This window comes from Hyperolius riggenbachi, chromosome 1 (genome assembly GCF_040937935.1).
Source record: "Hyperolius riggenbachi isolate aHypRig1 chromosome 1, aHypRig1.pri, whole genome shotgun sequence".
Taxonomy (NCBI): Eukaryota; Metazoa; Chordata; class Amphibia; order Anura; family Hyperoliidae; genus Hyperolius; species Hyperolius riggenbachi.
This window is the reverse complement of record NC_090646.1, coordinates 254,752,765-254,767,020: the sequence shown is the minus strand read 5'-3', so window position 1 is coordinate 254,767,020 and position 14,256 is coordinate 254,752,765. Positions and strand designations below refer to the sequence as shown.

Sequence of the window (14,256 nt, the reverse complement as noted above, 5' to 3'; positions counted from 1 at the left end):
TGCTCCTTCCGCGTATGACGCGGCTGACGTCGCACGCCGGCCGCCTCGCGTCATCACGGCGGCCGGCGTGGCAGTACCGCGCATGCGCGCTTTAATCGCGCATGCGCAGTACTTTCACGCCGGCCGCCGTGTGACGTCAGGCGCGTCATACGCGGAAGGAGCAGCCCGACACTCGGCCGAGTGTCGCCCGGGCTGCGGCCGGGCAGCCATTCCGGAGCGGGGAGTAGGAGAGGAGCCAGGACGCCGTCGTGGGACCTCCCGACCAGCACTGGGCTGGAAAAAGCCCCGGGTGAGTACAACTTTTGTTTTTTAGATGAGCTCAGAGTCCCTTTAAGCTTCAATTTAATGGCATTTTTCCAGAAACATCTGCTATTTAATGTTGGGAACACGCGATCCAACTTCCGGTCGATCGACGGGAATCCGACAATTATTTTGAACCTGTCCAATCTGCTTCTGATCAATAAAGGGACCGACTTTGAGAAGTTATCATCGGAAAATCAATCCCTTTATTGATCAGGAGCAGTTTGGACATGTCCATATGATACAACTTTCCATCAGATTACCCGTGGATCGTGAAATTGCATCCTGAGGTACCAGTATTCAGCATGGCCTATTCCAAGTTGTTTAGTGCATTCCACTTATTGCTCTCATATCTAATTAGATAACGTTATCATGAAAAAGCTGAAAGATAAACAGCTGCACCATCACAATTCTCTAGACAATTGATATTAGAACTGAGATAGGCTGAGGCTAACCCAGCACCAGAATACTTTGCCCCAAATATAGCTCAGTCAGGTAGGAATGACTCTGTCAGTTGCAAGCTTATTGTCATTGGATTTATATATGATTTAGTTGAAAATGTGTTTTCATGTTATGAGGCATTGAAAGGTATTACTGTCCACATGCAGCATTCACTAAATAATGTCCTTAGCAATCGGTGATAAAATGCTATGCTGAATGTATCAGCGTTTTGAATTCACAATAATGTTTCTGTTTCTTTATATTGAGTCTATAAAAGTTGAAATGTTGCTTATACATAACAGCATTAAAAGTACATAGGATATCCAGATACAGTTCTCGTCAAATGGTCTTCCAGTAAACTGCTCCTCTAATGTTCTACAGGAGGAAAATTTGCTTCTAAGGTATCCACGGAGTCTTGTAGTGAGTTTCCTGAAAACTGCAATACAAAAAATATTTTGATCTTTATTTTTAGGGCAGTAGAATTATATAAAAACTAGCTGATAGCCTGGCGTTGCCCGGGTATGTATTTGGCTGGTGTTGACTCCGCCCACTTTTCCTAACCCTAACACACAATGGCCTCAATTCACTAAACTTAACTCCTGTCTTTAATAACTCTTCTGAGCTGTTTTACAGTTATCATCATGATGATATAATTGTGATAACTGTAAAACAGCTCAGAAGAGTTATTAAAGACAGGAGTTAAGCTTAGTGAATTGAGGCCAATGACTCAATGACCTAGTTTGTGAGCTTTGCATTGTTTGGGATCAATAATTTGCATTGAAATGAAACAAATCTGATTGGCTGTGGCTCCACCCTCTTTTCTGAATTTGAACCCCAGTCACCCAAATGACCAACTGTAACAGGTTTTAAGCTTGTGTCCTTAACAGTGCAAGAATGGCAGCAATTGAATATTCCCCTTGAAAAGCAATATATGAATTTGGATTGGCTTTTGTAGGATCCACCCTCTTTTATGAATATTAATCCCAGTCACCCAGTGACCAACTGTGCAAAGTTTGAGAACCCTACCGTTAACAGTGTAAGAATGGCTGCAGTTTACATTTTCCCAGTGAAATTTGAATTTGTCTCCGCCCACTGATGACCCAGCATTTCCTGGGTATGTATTTGGCTGGTGTTGGCTATGCCCACTTTTTCTAACAGTAACAGACAATTACTTAATTACTCAATGGCCAAATTTGTGAGCTTTGCAGTCTTTGCATTGAAATTAAACAAATCTGATGGGCTGTTTGTGTCTCCACCCCTTTTCTCAATTTGAACCCCAGTCACCCAATAAATAACTGTACCCAGTTTGGGGCTTGTGCCATTAACAGTGCAAGAATGGCAGTAATGAAATATTCCCCTTGAAAATCAATAGGTGAATTTTGATTGGCTTTTGTAGGCTCCATCCACTTTTATGAATAATAGCTGATGAATCGGCGTTGCCCGGGTATGTATTTGGCTGGTGTTAGCTCCGGCCACTTTTTCTAATCCTAACACACAAATACTCAATGATCAAGTTTGTGAGCTTTGGGGTCTTTGTCATCAATTATTTGTATATTCCCATAGAAAGTAAACAAATCAGATTGGCTGTTTGTGGCTTTACCCCTCTCTGGCATTTGAACCCCAGTCACCCAATGACCAACGGTAGCAGGTGAATTTTGATTGGCTATTATAGGCTCCACCCACTTCCCATAATATTAATCTCAGTCACCCAGTGACCATCTGGGCAAAGTTTGAGAACCCTTGCCAGTAACAGTGTAAGAATGGCTGCAGTTTATATTTTCCTAGTGAAATTTGTTTTTGGCTCCGCCCACTTTTTGTAACCTTGACACAGTCACTCAATGACCAAGTTTGTGAGCTCTGGTGTCCTTGGCATCAATTTGTAATTTACCAGTGAGATGAAACAAATTGGATTGGCTGTTTGGAGCTCCACCCTTTTTCTGAATTTGAACCCCAGTGACCCAATGACCAACTGTAGCAGGTTTGAGGCCTGTGCCATTAACAGTGCAAGAATGGCAGAAATTTAAATATTCCCCTTGAAAATCAACAGGTGAATTTTGATTTTCTTTTTAGGCTCCACCCACTTTTCTAAATAATTAATCCCAGTCACCCAGTGACCAAGTTTTAAGCTTTTGGGTTTCTGCCATCAAAATTGTGTGAATGGAAGCAGTTTATCCAGTAAAGTAATCTGATTGGCTGTTTGTAGCTTCACCCCTTTAGTGGATTTGAACCCCAGCCACTTCATGACCAACTGTAGTCGGTTTGAGGCTTCTGCCATTATTAGTGTAAGAGTGGCAGCAGTTTCAATATTTCCCTTGAAAATCAATAGGGGAATTTTGATTGGCTGTTGTAGTTTTCACCCACTTTCCTGAATATTAATCCCAGTCATCCATTGACCACCTGTGTCACGTTTGAGAACCCTGCCAATAACAGAATGTCTGAAATCAATCTAACAAATTGGATTGGCTGTTTGTGGCTCCACCCCCTTTAGTGAATCTGGACCCCAGTCACCTATTAGGCAAGAGCCCTCTGCCATTAACAGTGTAAGAATGGTAGCAATATAAATATTCTCCTTGAAAATCAATAGGTGAAATTTGATTGGCTGTTGTTGGCTCCACCCACATTTCTGAATATTAATCCCAGTCACCCAGTGGCCCACTATGCCAAGTTTGGGAACCCCGCCATTAACAGTGTAAGAATGGCTGCAATTTATATTCTCCCCTGGAAAAAATGTAGTTGTTGGCTCCGCCCACTTTTTCTAACCTTGACATACAGTCACTCAATGACCAAGTTTATGAGCTTTGGGCTTTTAGTATCAATAATTTGTATATTGCCATTGAAATAAAAAAAAATCAGATTGGCTGTTTGTGGCTCCGCCCCCTTTCCGAATTTGAACCCCAGTCACCCAGTGACTAACAGTACCAGGTTTGAAGCATTTGCTATTAACTGTGTAATGCTGGGTACACACGTTGCGATTTCCCGCTCGATCAGCGGGATCGATTGGATCGATTCGATTATTTCCAACATGTTTGATCGGGTTTCGATGGATATAGCCGTCGATATTGTATACTTACTATGTATCCATCAAAACCCGATCGAACATGTTGGAAGTAGTAAGGGGTCTGTATACCAAGTTTTGTTCAAATCGGTCAAGCCGTTTTCACGTGATCGCGGCACATACACACACACACACACACACACACACACACACACACACACACACACACACACACACACGCACGCACGCACGCACACACACACACGATTTTATATATATAGTTTAACAAATCTTTTGCTATTCGAAAAGGCAATATTTACTTGATGATGTATGATACTGAAATGGACTGTATTTGGCTGTGGTGGACACATGGAAGCATACACTTTAATATACAATACAATACAAATATATTTTTATGTCTGATGCATGGTCAGATGCAGATGTGGATGGTCAACATAAGCCTCGGGTCAAGGGAAGTCTGCTTTCTGTTGCATTGTCACACTTCACTAAATGGTATGGTAGGATTAAATAAAAGCAATATACTACATGCACCATTTTAATGTTGGCACCTGTGAAGCATATGAGGAGGCAGGATGAGTTCAGCAATGCATGGCAATATACATTTCAAAACCTGCTACAGTATACAAGAACAAATCAGAGAAAGGGAGACTGCCTGTGCAGTAGAGTGCAAACAGAGGTCATTGATGTAGTGCAGGGGTCCCCAAACGTTTTGGGTCGAGGGCCGGGTCAACATACGTCAGACTGCTGAGGGCCGGAGTATACATAAAATGATGTCTTTGCGGGCCAGACAGTGAAGCATACCCAGGTGACAACATGAAGTCCAATTGGACAGCAGTGTCACCTGAAGTGGAATTTGATTGGAAACCATCGAATTACTACTTTCTGGCTTCCATGTGGATGGGTGGTGCCAGCACTGCTATTTTATATTTGGACCACCAATATTTAATGATGTATCTGACCGCATCTATAAGTAATACATTTTGTGTGTGTGTGTGGGGGGGGGGGGGGGGGGGCCGTAAAAAAGCCTCAGGGGGCCGCATTCGGCCCGCGGGCCTTAGTTTGAGGACCACTGATGTAGTGTAATCAGACCACAAAAGGTCAAGTATTATAAATCTGTTTCACCTGTTGATGGCATTGTGTTTCAGAACTGTATTACTTGTAGTTATATCATCCACCAGCAGGTGGTTAAGTGCATTTACAAGCTGGAAATAGGCTGCATCCACGTGACTTAGGTTGGCAACTACTTCATGAACTTCAGGGGTCATTGGATAGGCCAAACAGAGTTTTCATTTTCTCCCCATGATGGTAATTCATTTTAGGGCAGTAATGTTATACAGATCAATTGCATTGAATGAAACAAAGGCCATGTGGTTTTTAAAGGAATGTGTCCAGAGCATGCTATTGCAATTGATCTGAAGCGGTTTTGTAACTCATAGGTGTTTTTTTGTAATTGGCCACAAAGAGTCAGAAAGCTACATGGAATAGTATGAAGAGACTTGCTGCACCCTATGTTATATTTTTTTGTGATTAATTTCACATTTTTTAATTATTATTTTAATGCAGCTATTTGATGTGATAGTTGATATACAAGTATTTTATGATTATTGTTTTGTATGTCTTTGAAATCTATCCTCTGTAAAGGACATCTATCGCAAAAAAACTGTAAAATGTAAAATGCATACATATAAATGTACTGGTACATTTCTCCCAGAGTAAAATGCACTAGAACATTGGTTCCTGTATTGCTGCTTAGAATAGGTAGTAAAAATCTGATAGATCGGTCAGATTTTGGACTTATACATTTTCTCATGGGGGATTCTTAGTTATTGTGCTATTTACAAAAGTACTTGCTAAACTGCATTTGCTCAGTACAACTGTCAAAATATTGTGCAAATGAGTAGGGAAGCTGACTGACATGTTTGTATAGATCCTTTACATATACATTTCAAAATTACTTGTCTCACCTGTGGTAATGCTGTGTTTGAAGTGTGAACATCAATTGCAGCAAGAGAAGGAATGCGTGAGTCTGGGTGTGTCTTGTTCTCTTTCTTTCCCAACTTTGAACTGCGAACTACAAAATCAATTATTATCCAACTCACAGAACTCAATCACATTCATCTATGAAATACTTCTCATTATTATTCATATATAAATATGTTAAACAAAGGTAAAAAGTCTAGTTATTAAAGGACCTCTGTCGCAAAAATCTTAAAATGTAAAATACATGTAAACATATACAGATAAGAACCATGTTTCTTCCAGAGTAAAATGAGCCATAAATTACTTTTCTCCTATGTTGCTGTCACTTACAGTTATTAGTAGAAATCTGACATTGGGGGGTTCTCAAGGTTTTCTTTATTTTTAAAAGCACTTAGTGAGTGGCAGTTGCTCTGTCCAAGTGCCAAAAAAAGTGTGCAGCGAGGAGGGAGGCTGGCCAGCATCTTTGTATAAATATTTTTTAGGGAATCCTATGTAATAAGACCCCAACTGTCCCTGCGTCATCCTCCTGTCCCTGTGTCCTGTGTGTTTTGGCTACTGCGCAGGTGTAGCCGTTGGGACAGGAGGAGGACGGGGACAGGGGGTGCGGGCGGAGGGCGGCGGGCTAGTGCATGCATGCACGTGGCGGGCGGGTGCGATGACATGCGGCAGTGAGAGAGACCTAGAGCCCGTTTTTAAACAGGCTTAGGTCTACTTGTGTCTTTATAAAGAATAAAGGCCATGCTGAGAATCCCCCATGAAGAGATGGACTAACCCAAAACCTCAGGTATAAATAAAATTAAGGTTAAAAACAGGTAAAATATAAATAAGTGAGGTAGCTTCAGTAACAGCAGTCACATGCAACAAACAAGGTTTATTATTTGTTTATTCCATATGACAACTTATTTATATTTTAACAGTTTTTAACCTAATTTTATCCATACCTTGGCGCCACTTTACTCCTGTTGTTTGCTTCATAACCCACTTTCCTGTAAGTTTGGAGGGGTCTCCTCTGTTTATGCATGGTGGACGCCATTGCAATATTCAGTTGGTATTTTTGATCACGAGAGCGACTGCATCCAGTCCCAATGGGACATCCCAAGTGGAGTCGGGTTCATTGTCTCACCTGCCTCAAGTGCTTGGCTGCCCCTGCAACCCACCTTTGTGAGTAGTTTTGTTTACACATTTGAGCATTAATTATTATTATTATTAAGTATTTATATAGCGCCGACATATTACGCAGCGCTGTACAGTGTATATATATATCTTGTCACTAACTGTCCCTCAAAGGAGCTCACAATCTAATCCCTACCATTGCCATATGTCTATATTATGTATTGTAAGTACTGTAGTCTAGGGACAATTTTTTTATGGGGAGCCAATTAACTTATCCGTATGTTTTTGGAATGTGGGAGGAAACCGGAGTGCCCGGAGGAAACCCACGCAGACACGGAGAGAACATACAAACTCTTTGCAGATAGTGCCCTGGCTGGGATTCGAACCAGGGACCCAGCGCTGCAAGGCGAGAGCGCTAACCACTACGCCACCGTGCTGCCCAATGTACTACACTGTCTGGGCTCCCGTTGTCTCTGTCATTTTTCTCCCTAGGGTGTTTGGAGACACCACCTTCTTATAGTTATTAACATATCAGTTTGTGAAAATTGGACTGCCTAACTATTTACAAGATTGAATGCAGGGATAGACCATCATTTTTCAAATGCTGACTTCAAATCATACATGCATCCCCTGCATACACATTTTATATAATGTGCACTGATAGAGGGCCCATAAAAAATAAGTCGTTTTGGTAAACAGACTTCCCAGTGCTAGTCATTTTTGTCCTCATCCATTGTTCAAACCAGGGCTGTGGAGTCGGAGTCGAGGAGTCAGAGCAATTTTGGGTACCTGGAGTCAGATTTGGAGTCAGAGTCAGTGTTTTCAAAGCTGAGGAGTCGGAGTCGTGAGTCGGATGATTTTTGTACCAATTCACAGCCCTGGTAAGAATTAGACTAAGGAGTCGGGGTCAAGGAGTCGGAGCAATTTTGGGTACCTGGAGTAGGAGTTGGAGTCGGCGGTTTCATAAACTGAGAAAATCGGAGTATGAGTTGGAATCGGATGATTTTTGTACCGACTCCACAGCCCTGGTTCAAACTCCCATTATCTCCAGGTGTGTAGCAAGGCAATGACCCCAACATCCATGTATACTGGTTCTCTAAACAACAGTGACCACTGAGTACACTGTTCCCTAGTTACCTCACCCTCTGGAAGCACTCCATTGGGCACCATGCCATTGTACCTCCCCCTCCCCATCATAGAAACTGTGCATGCTGCTCAGATTACCCAAGCAATGTGTCTGTACAGCCCTCATTGCCCACAGTGTCAACTGAAGAAATGAACACTTATTGAAGGTAAGCATACATCTTTAGAGTGCCATCACCAAGGATAATGAAAAAAGAATGAAAAAAACAATAATAAAATAGGAAGCAGGGAGAGGTAAAAAGGCAATAAAGTAAACAAGTGATTTCAAGTCAAAGTTCACCTTTCTGAATTAGTTAAAAAAATAGGGGTTTTTGCAACTATTGAAGAACTATAGCTGACTAAATCAAAACTGACGAGTGTACTGAGGAAATATTCAGTCTCCAATTGAGATTATTTTGTTTTTGGAATCTAGGCAGTTATGAAGGTGTACACACAAAGTTTAAAGTGTAGCTGAGACGAGAAGCGTCTCAGGTACCATACTTAACTGGAGCTTCCTTAAGACCCCTTCAGGCCGATTGTCCCTTGCCGTCTCCCCAGGTGGCTCCTGTCACTTGCAACTCAGCCTGAAAGCCTGGCCAAGTCATGCTTCAACACGCATGCATGGCCCAGCCAGGTGCGCTCCTACTGCGCAGGTGCAGAACGCTCCCAGGGATGGAAATGTGGCGGGGGAGCGTGCCTGGTCGAAAGCGCATGCGTGATGAAGCGCAACTCGGCAAGGCTTTTAGGCTGAATTGCAAGTGACAGGTGCCACCTGGGGAGACGACGAGGGATGAGCAGCCTCAAGGGGGCTTAAGGAAGCCCAAGGTATGTATGGCACATGTCTCAGGTTCCCTTTAATCAAATTGAGAAACAGTCCTAGGTAGGGAAGAGGAAAAGCACATACTTACTACTGTAAAAATTGCATCCATCTATGCCTTTTAGTTCTGGTAGATGACCATAGCTCAGCTCTGGTAGCTTCATATCTCCTCTAGAAAACTCCCACCTTTTCTTGTTTAGTTGAAGCAGGCTTTTTTCATTGGCAACCTGTATTCAAAAATAGCATATTATCAGACACTGGCTGAAGCACTTATTAACAGTTATCCTGCAATGCAAAGCCTAGATCCAGGAAAACAGGAAAAACACTTATTTTAGCTTTGGATAACATGGTAAGGGGTTTAAACACTTCAGGAATTTGAATATGGCCAGTGTCTGCTGTGAGAATTGCCACCACTTGCTGTCCAGACAGGAAGTAATCTCTCCAATAATGCCCATACATGGTACAAACCTTTCCAACAAAAAATGATGGCAGATGACGGCGCAGGTATCGGCAGGAGGAGGGGGGGGGGGGGGGGTATGTTAGTGATAGGAGTAGGTAGAGGGAGGGTTAGTGTGAGAAGAGGGTCAGGTAAAGTGATAGTAGAATATCGGTAAAATTAAAATTAAAGGTATTCTACTATAAGTATTAGCCAGTGCCCTTTGGTAAAATATCTGTCATTTTATAGATACTAGCAGCTTTGATGTCTAGTGAACTGAGCTTGTTTTTTATACATTTCGGTGGCATTTACATGTGTCATAAGCAAAGGAATATGTGGCCATACATTGCTCAATGGCCACCAAATCAGCTACATCCCTCTCTGATCAAATCTGATCAGAAAGGGATTTATTACCTGCCCGCACACTGCACAGATTTAACATACATTTCAGCATAAAATCTATTGGAATTTGTCCATACTAGAGCTGCTGTCTTTGCCTGTTGGGCAGGCTTCCCCAGCTATATCACCGAAGAGGATCGGGTCCCGATCCCTGACGGGCAACACACATCACAGGTGTGAACGCACCTTAATAAAACCATGTTTGTTCAAGGGCTTCCCCCCGAAAGAAAATCATATAAAAAGGGGGTGAAATCATGAATACATTCTTAAAGTATAACATTCGAGGAAGGTAATATTACATTTCTCAACAAATATAGAAATGAATAAACACTCCCATAGTCTGCAATGCTGCAATAATGAAACCTTATTTTTGTGTCTCAATGAGGTTCACGTTTAAATCTATATATGTGTCTATGAATGAACTCACCAGACTTGAAAGATTTGGATTGTAATGATTCCCTGGTGAAGGTCTGCTTCCATTCAGCTTGAAACTGCTTACATATGTTTTCCCCTTTTCTTCTCCCCTAAAAATAAATAATACTAAATAGTACTAAATATAAAATAAATCCATACAACAAATGTATTAGGAATAATACATCCCTGATTTAAACTACTAAAATTACTCCTTACAAAAGCCAGTTGGCAGCAGGCTCTAATGCTCACTCCCCACCACTAATCTTTTTATAACCCATATACTTGCAAGAAGTATGCAAATAAGGTGTCCTTCAGAACAACAGTCACTTTAAAGTGTACCAGAGATGATATAAATTAAAGTTTTATACATACCTGGGGCTTCCTCCAGCCCCATGTGCACGGATCGCTCCCACGCCGCCGTCCTCAGCCTTCTGTATCGCTGGTACCGGGTCCCCTTCAGCCAGTTGCGGTCAGTCTGCGCAAGAGAAGTGCGCTCTCTACGTATCTCTCCGGCAGCCGCATGGGGCTGGAGGAAGCCCCAGGTATGTATAAAACGTTTAGTTTATATCATTTATGGCTTCCTTTAGGCTGAAGCAACACAGCTTCTGAATGACACCACAGGTTCTTTGCAAGTAGACATTATACAAGAATATTATACACAAAGCAATTGACTTTATCAACTTAAGTGTAGTTGATTGAAAGTTGATTGACTAGTGGTCCACCACTATAAGTGATATCCTATGCAATACCCCTTCACTAATGAGGCTGAACAATGTTGTGCCTCCATGCTCTGAATGCAAAATCGATTCACATTCAATCGATTGGTATGTGAACAGTAGCCGATTCCTGTGCGATTGATTGATATCTTCCATCCTGCTCAATCAACTAAGCTGGTAGGGAATAGTGTGAAGTGGGAGGCTACCTGCATGCGGTGCACCCTGCTAGTGACATAGGCCTCAATTCACTAAGCTTATCTCCTGTCTTTAATAATGTTTGTATAGTTATCACCATGGTGATAAGGAATGTAGTATTCAGGAACTACCTTACCTCAGGCAAACCTAAAGTTAACTCTTCTGTCTTTAAATTAAGTTGAGATCTCTAAAGTTAACTCTTCAATCCTTTAAATAACTCCAGAATGCTTAAGTTAAAGACAGGGGGCCACACGCAATTCACTTTTTCACCTGAGTTTTCTCCTAGGTGATGATTTCACAACTTGAAAATAAAATACCTTTTAAACTACCAGCAAGCAAGAAAATACTCAAAATAATTTGCATAGCACATTTTCACCTATGTTTAATATTGTTTCAATTGCAAAGTGCTGAAAAATAATTTTAAATACAAGATGAAAAATTATCTTCTAGGAGAAAACTCAGGAGGAAAAGCTAATTGCATATAGGCCAGGCTGTTAATTAACTGCATGTGAAAATAACTGCAGAGGAGGTAACTTAAGAACTGAAGTGATAAGATAACCTACCTTACTGTGAAAACCTATCTCTACACCTTAATAAGGCAAGATGGATGTGTGGAGGTACGTTTTCTCTTGCCTTATTATATCCAGCATGATCTTAGTGAATTGAGGCCAATATCTTTGTTTATGTTCGACCGAACCCTCTCACCTGAATTTTGCTGAACTTATGCAATTCCTGCTAGATTTGGTACGGCAGGCATGGGTGTATACCATTGCACTTTATTGGCTGACAGGGTGTCTCCTCACCATATTAAAATGGCAGATTGCTGGCTGGGAGTGAGCATTTGCTTCTCGTGTGTATTGCATTCAGCATTATATAGAGGCAGTGTGGGTGAATCCCCTGGAGGTGGCAGACCGGGGCTCGCCTGCACTCTCCCTATTGGTGTTTCATGGGGATGCGGGGGGTCCCGGGCAGTGTCAGAGCTCGGGGGGCCCCTGCCATGTGCACCAGTGTTTGTGTTTTTAACTAAGCTGGTCGATTCGACATGATAGCAACCATTTTTCATTGATTGGGAATACTAGAACTCACTCAATTCTCTCTCCATATAATAAAATCATTGAATAGAATGGTTGATCATCAGCCAAATTGCTAGATGTATGGCCACCATTATAAATACATTTGACAATTATTTTTAAGAGAACCCGAGGTGGGATTTAATTATATTAGTGGGGCACAGAGGCTGGTTGTGCACACTATCACCAGCCTCTGTTGCCCTATGGTGTGCCCCCAGGACCCCCCTGCGATCTGCTGTCCCCTCCGCCGTGCTAGCGACACGCAGCATGTCGCCAGCACAATGTTTATCTATGCGGTGTCTGTTAGCGCCGCTCCCCTGCCTCCTCTGTTTCGGCGCTACCCGCCCGCGTCCCTTCCCTCCCGCTGATTGGAGGGAAGGGACGCGGGCGGGTAACGCCGATACAGAGGAGGCGGAGGAGCGGCACTGACAGACACGCATAGGTAAACATTGTGCTGGCGACATGCTGCGTGTCGCTAGCACGGCGGAGGGGACAGCAGATCGCAGGGGGGTCCTGGGGGCACACCATAGGGCAACAGAGGCTGGTGATAGTGTGCACAACCAGCCTCTGTGCCCCACTAATATAATTAAATCTCATCTCGGGTTCTCTTTAAAGGGATCTTCTTTCAAAACATTAAAGGGATCTTCTTTCAAAACATTATCTCTTTTTTATTTAAAAGCTCCATCATTTTACAAATTAGTTTAGTTTAAGGTTACTTCATCCTGGTGGTGGTGTTTTTCCTTTGTTTGCGCGTCATAAGTAAAGAGAAGTTACATAAAAACAATAAGGTAGCCTAGCATGCATCTTGCAACTTGTTTACCTGAAACTAACATGGCCTGGACCAGATGATGCGTTGGTGTTGGAAGATAAATGAGGAGAGATGGCAGTAAGGTTGTAACTAATTGGTGGAATAATCCCCACTGGGTTCTTGTGGTGGTGATCTTGACTGTTACTTGACTCTTTTAAAGTAACGTGAGGTATCGTCCAGCCTTGATTAGAAGCACCACTGAATAAACTGCTTGCATTAGATGCACCTTCAACTTTTTCAGTCTTATCTGAATCCATTTTTATTATTTTCACTTTTAAAGGTTTGGTCTCTTTTGCTTTATGGTCAATATTGAAGTCCTGCATGAAAGAAAAAGAAAAGGAGGTGCATTATTCAAGTACTAGTAACCTTGTCTGCTTTCACTTCTGACTAGGTTATCGTCTATGCAAATTCTTACCTCCTATGAGTTCATTTACATAATTATCTTCTTAAAGTGACACTGAAGCGAAAAAAAAGTATGATATAATGCTTTGTATGTGTAGGGCGGATAATTAATAGAACATTAGTAGCAAAGAAAAGAGTCTCATATTTTTATTTAAGTTACATAGCTTTTTTATGTATAACATTGCATCATTCAGCCATAGTTGCAATTACAAACCACACTCTGTATTTTAAACTACGAAACCGAGCAGAGCTAATGACCCTTTGAACTCCCCTGCAGTAAAACCTTATCTGAAGCTGCCTTTCACTGTTTCTTTGATGTACAAGTGCTTCAGAAAATAGACCTGTATCCAACCCAAGTCGTGTCAGAGAGCTCAGAGTAGCTCTTTTGCATAGATAACAACTGAAGTTTCTTAACTCTTCCTGTACTGGAAACAATATGAAACTCATTTCTTTGCTACTAATACTCTATGTCTTAGCTGTACTACACATACAATTTATTATTTCATAAGTTTATTTTTACTTCAGATTCCCTTTAATAAGACTGATTGTCCTTCTCATGCAACCTGTTAATTATGTAAAAGGCATGATAGAAAAACATAAGGAGAAAAAGGGAATGGAGGCACTGGAAAGGACTGGAGACTTGCCCACACTTTTTACGATCATAATAATAATTTGGGGTCACAAATAATGGTGTAAGGAATGTAATTTTTCCTATGTTGTGCTACATGTCATTTATATGATGAGAGCGAAAGCAGGAGGTTAAAAATATTAATCATACATTTGAATTGTTGTATAGATGACTCTATGGTAAAAGAGAGCCAGTACATTTCATACTGAGGACAGGTACATTCCAGCCCCATACGCACGGATTGCTCCCACGCCGCCGTCCTCCGCTGCCTGGATCCGGCGATACCGGGTCCCGTCATTACCGCCAGTCGGCCAGCGGACGCGGCCAATTCTCCGCATCACAGGGTGCTCTCTCCATACAGTTACGCATGTGGCTGCCTACTGCGCAGTCGCATGCGTA

General features: G+C 42.0%; 1 protein-coding gene across 4 annotated transcripts in view; it reads right to left on the bottom strand.

Moving 5' to 3' along the window:
• Positions 1-982: 982 nt before the first annotated feature.
• The window catches only part of CDKL2 (cyclin dependent kinase like 2), a 95,595-nt gene continuing 82,321 nt past the window's right edge, over positions 983-14,256 (bottom strand). For all 4 annotated transcript variants that reach the window (XM_068233062.1, XM_068233053.1, XM_068233072.1 and 1 more), the window contains 5 exons: positions 12,840-13,144; positions 10,052-10,148; positions 8,881-9,016; positions 5,722-5,828; positions 983-1,177 (listed from right to left, as the gene is read on the bottom strand). In XM_068233062.1, coding sequence (XP_068089163.1) covers positions 1,109-1,177; positions 5,722-5,828; positions 8,881-9,016; positions 10,052-10,148; positions 12,840-13,144 — 714 coding nt within the window. In that variant the 3' untranslated portion in view covers positions 983-1,108. The remainder of the gene's footprint in view (positions 1,178-5,721; positions 5,829-8,880; positions 9,017-10,051; positions 10,149-12,839; positions 13,145-14,256) is intronic.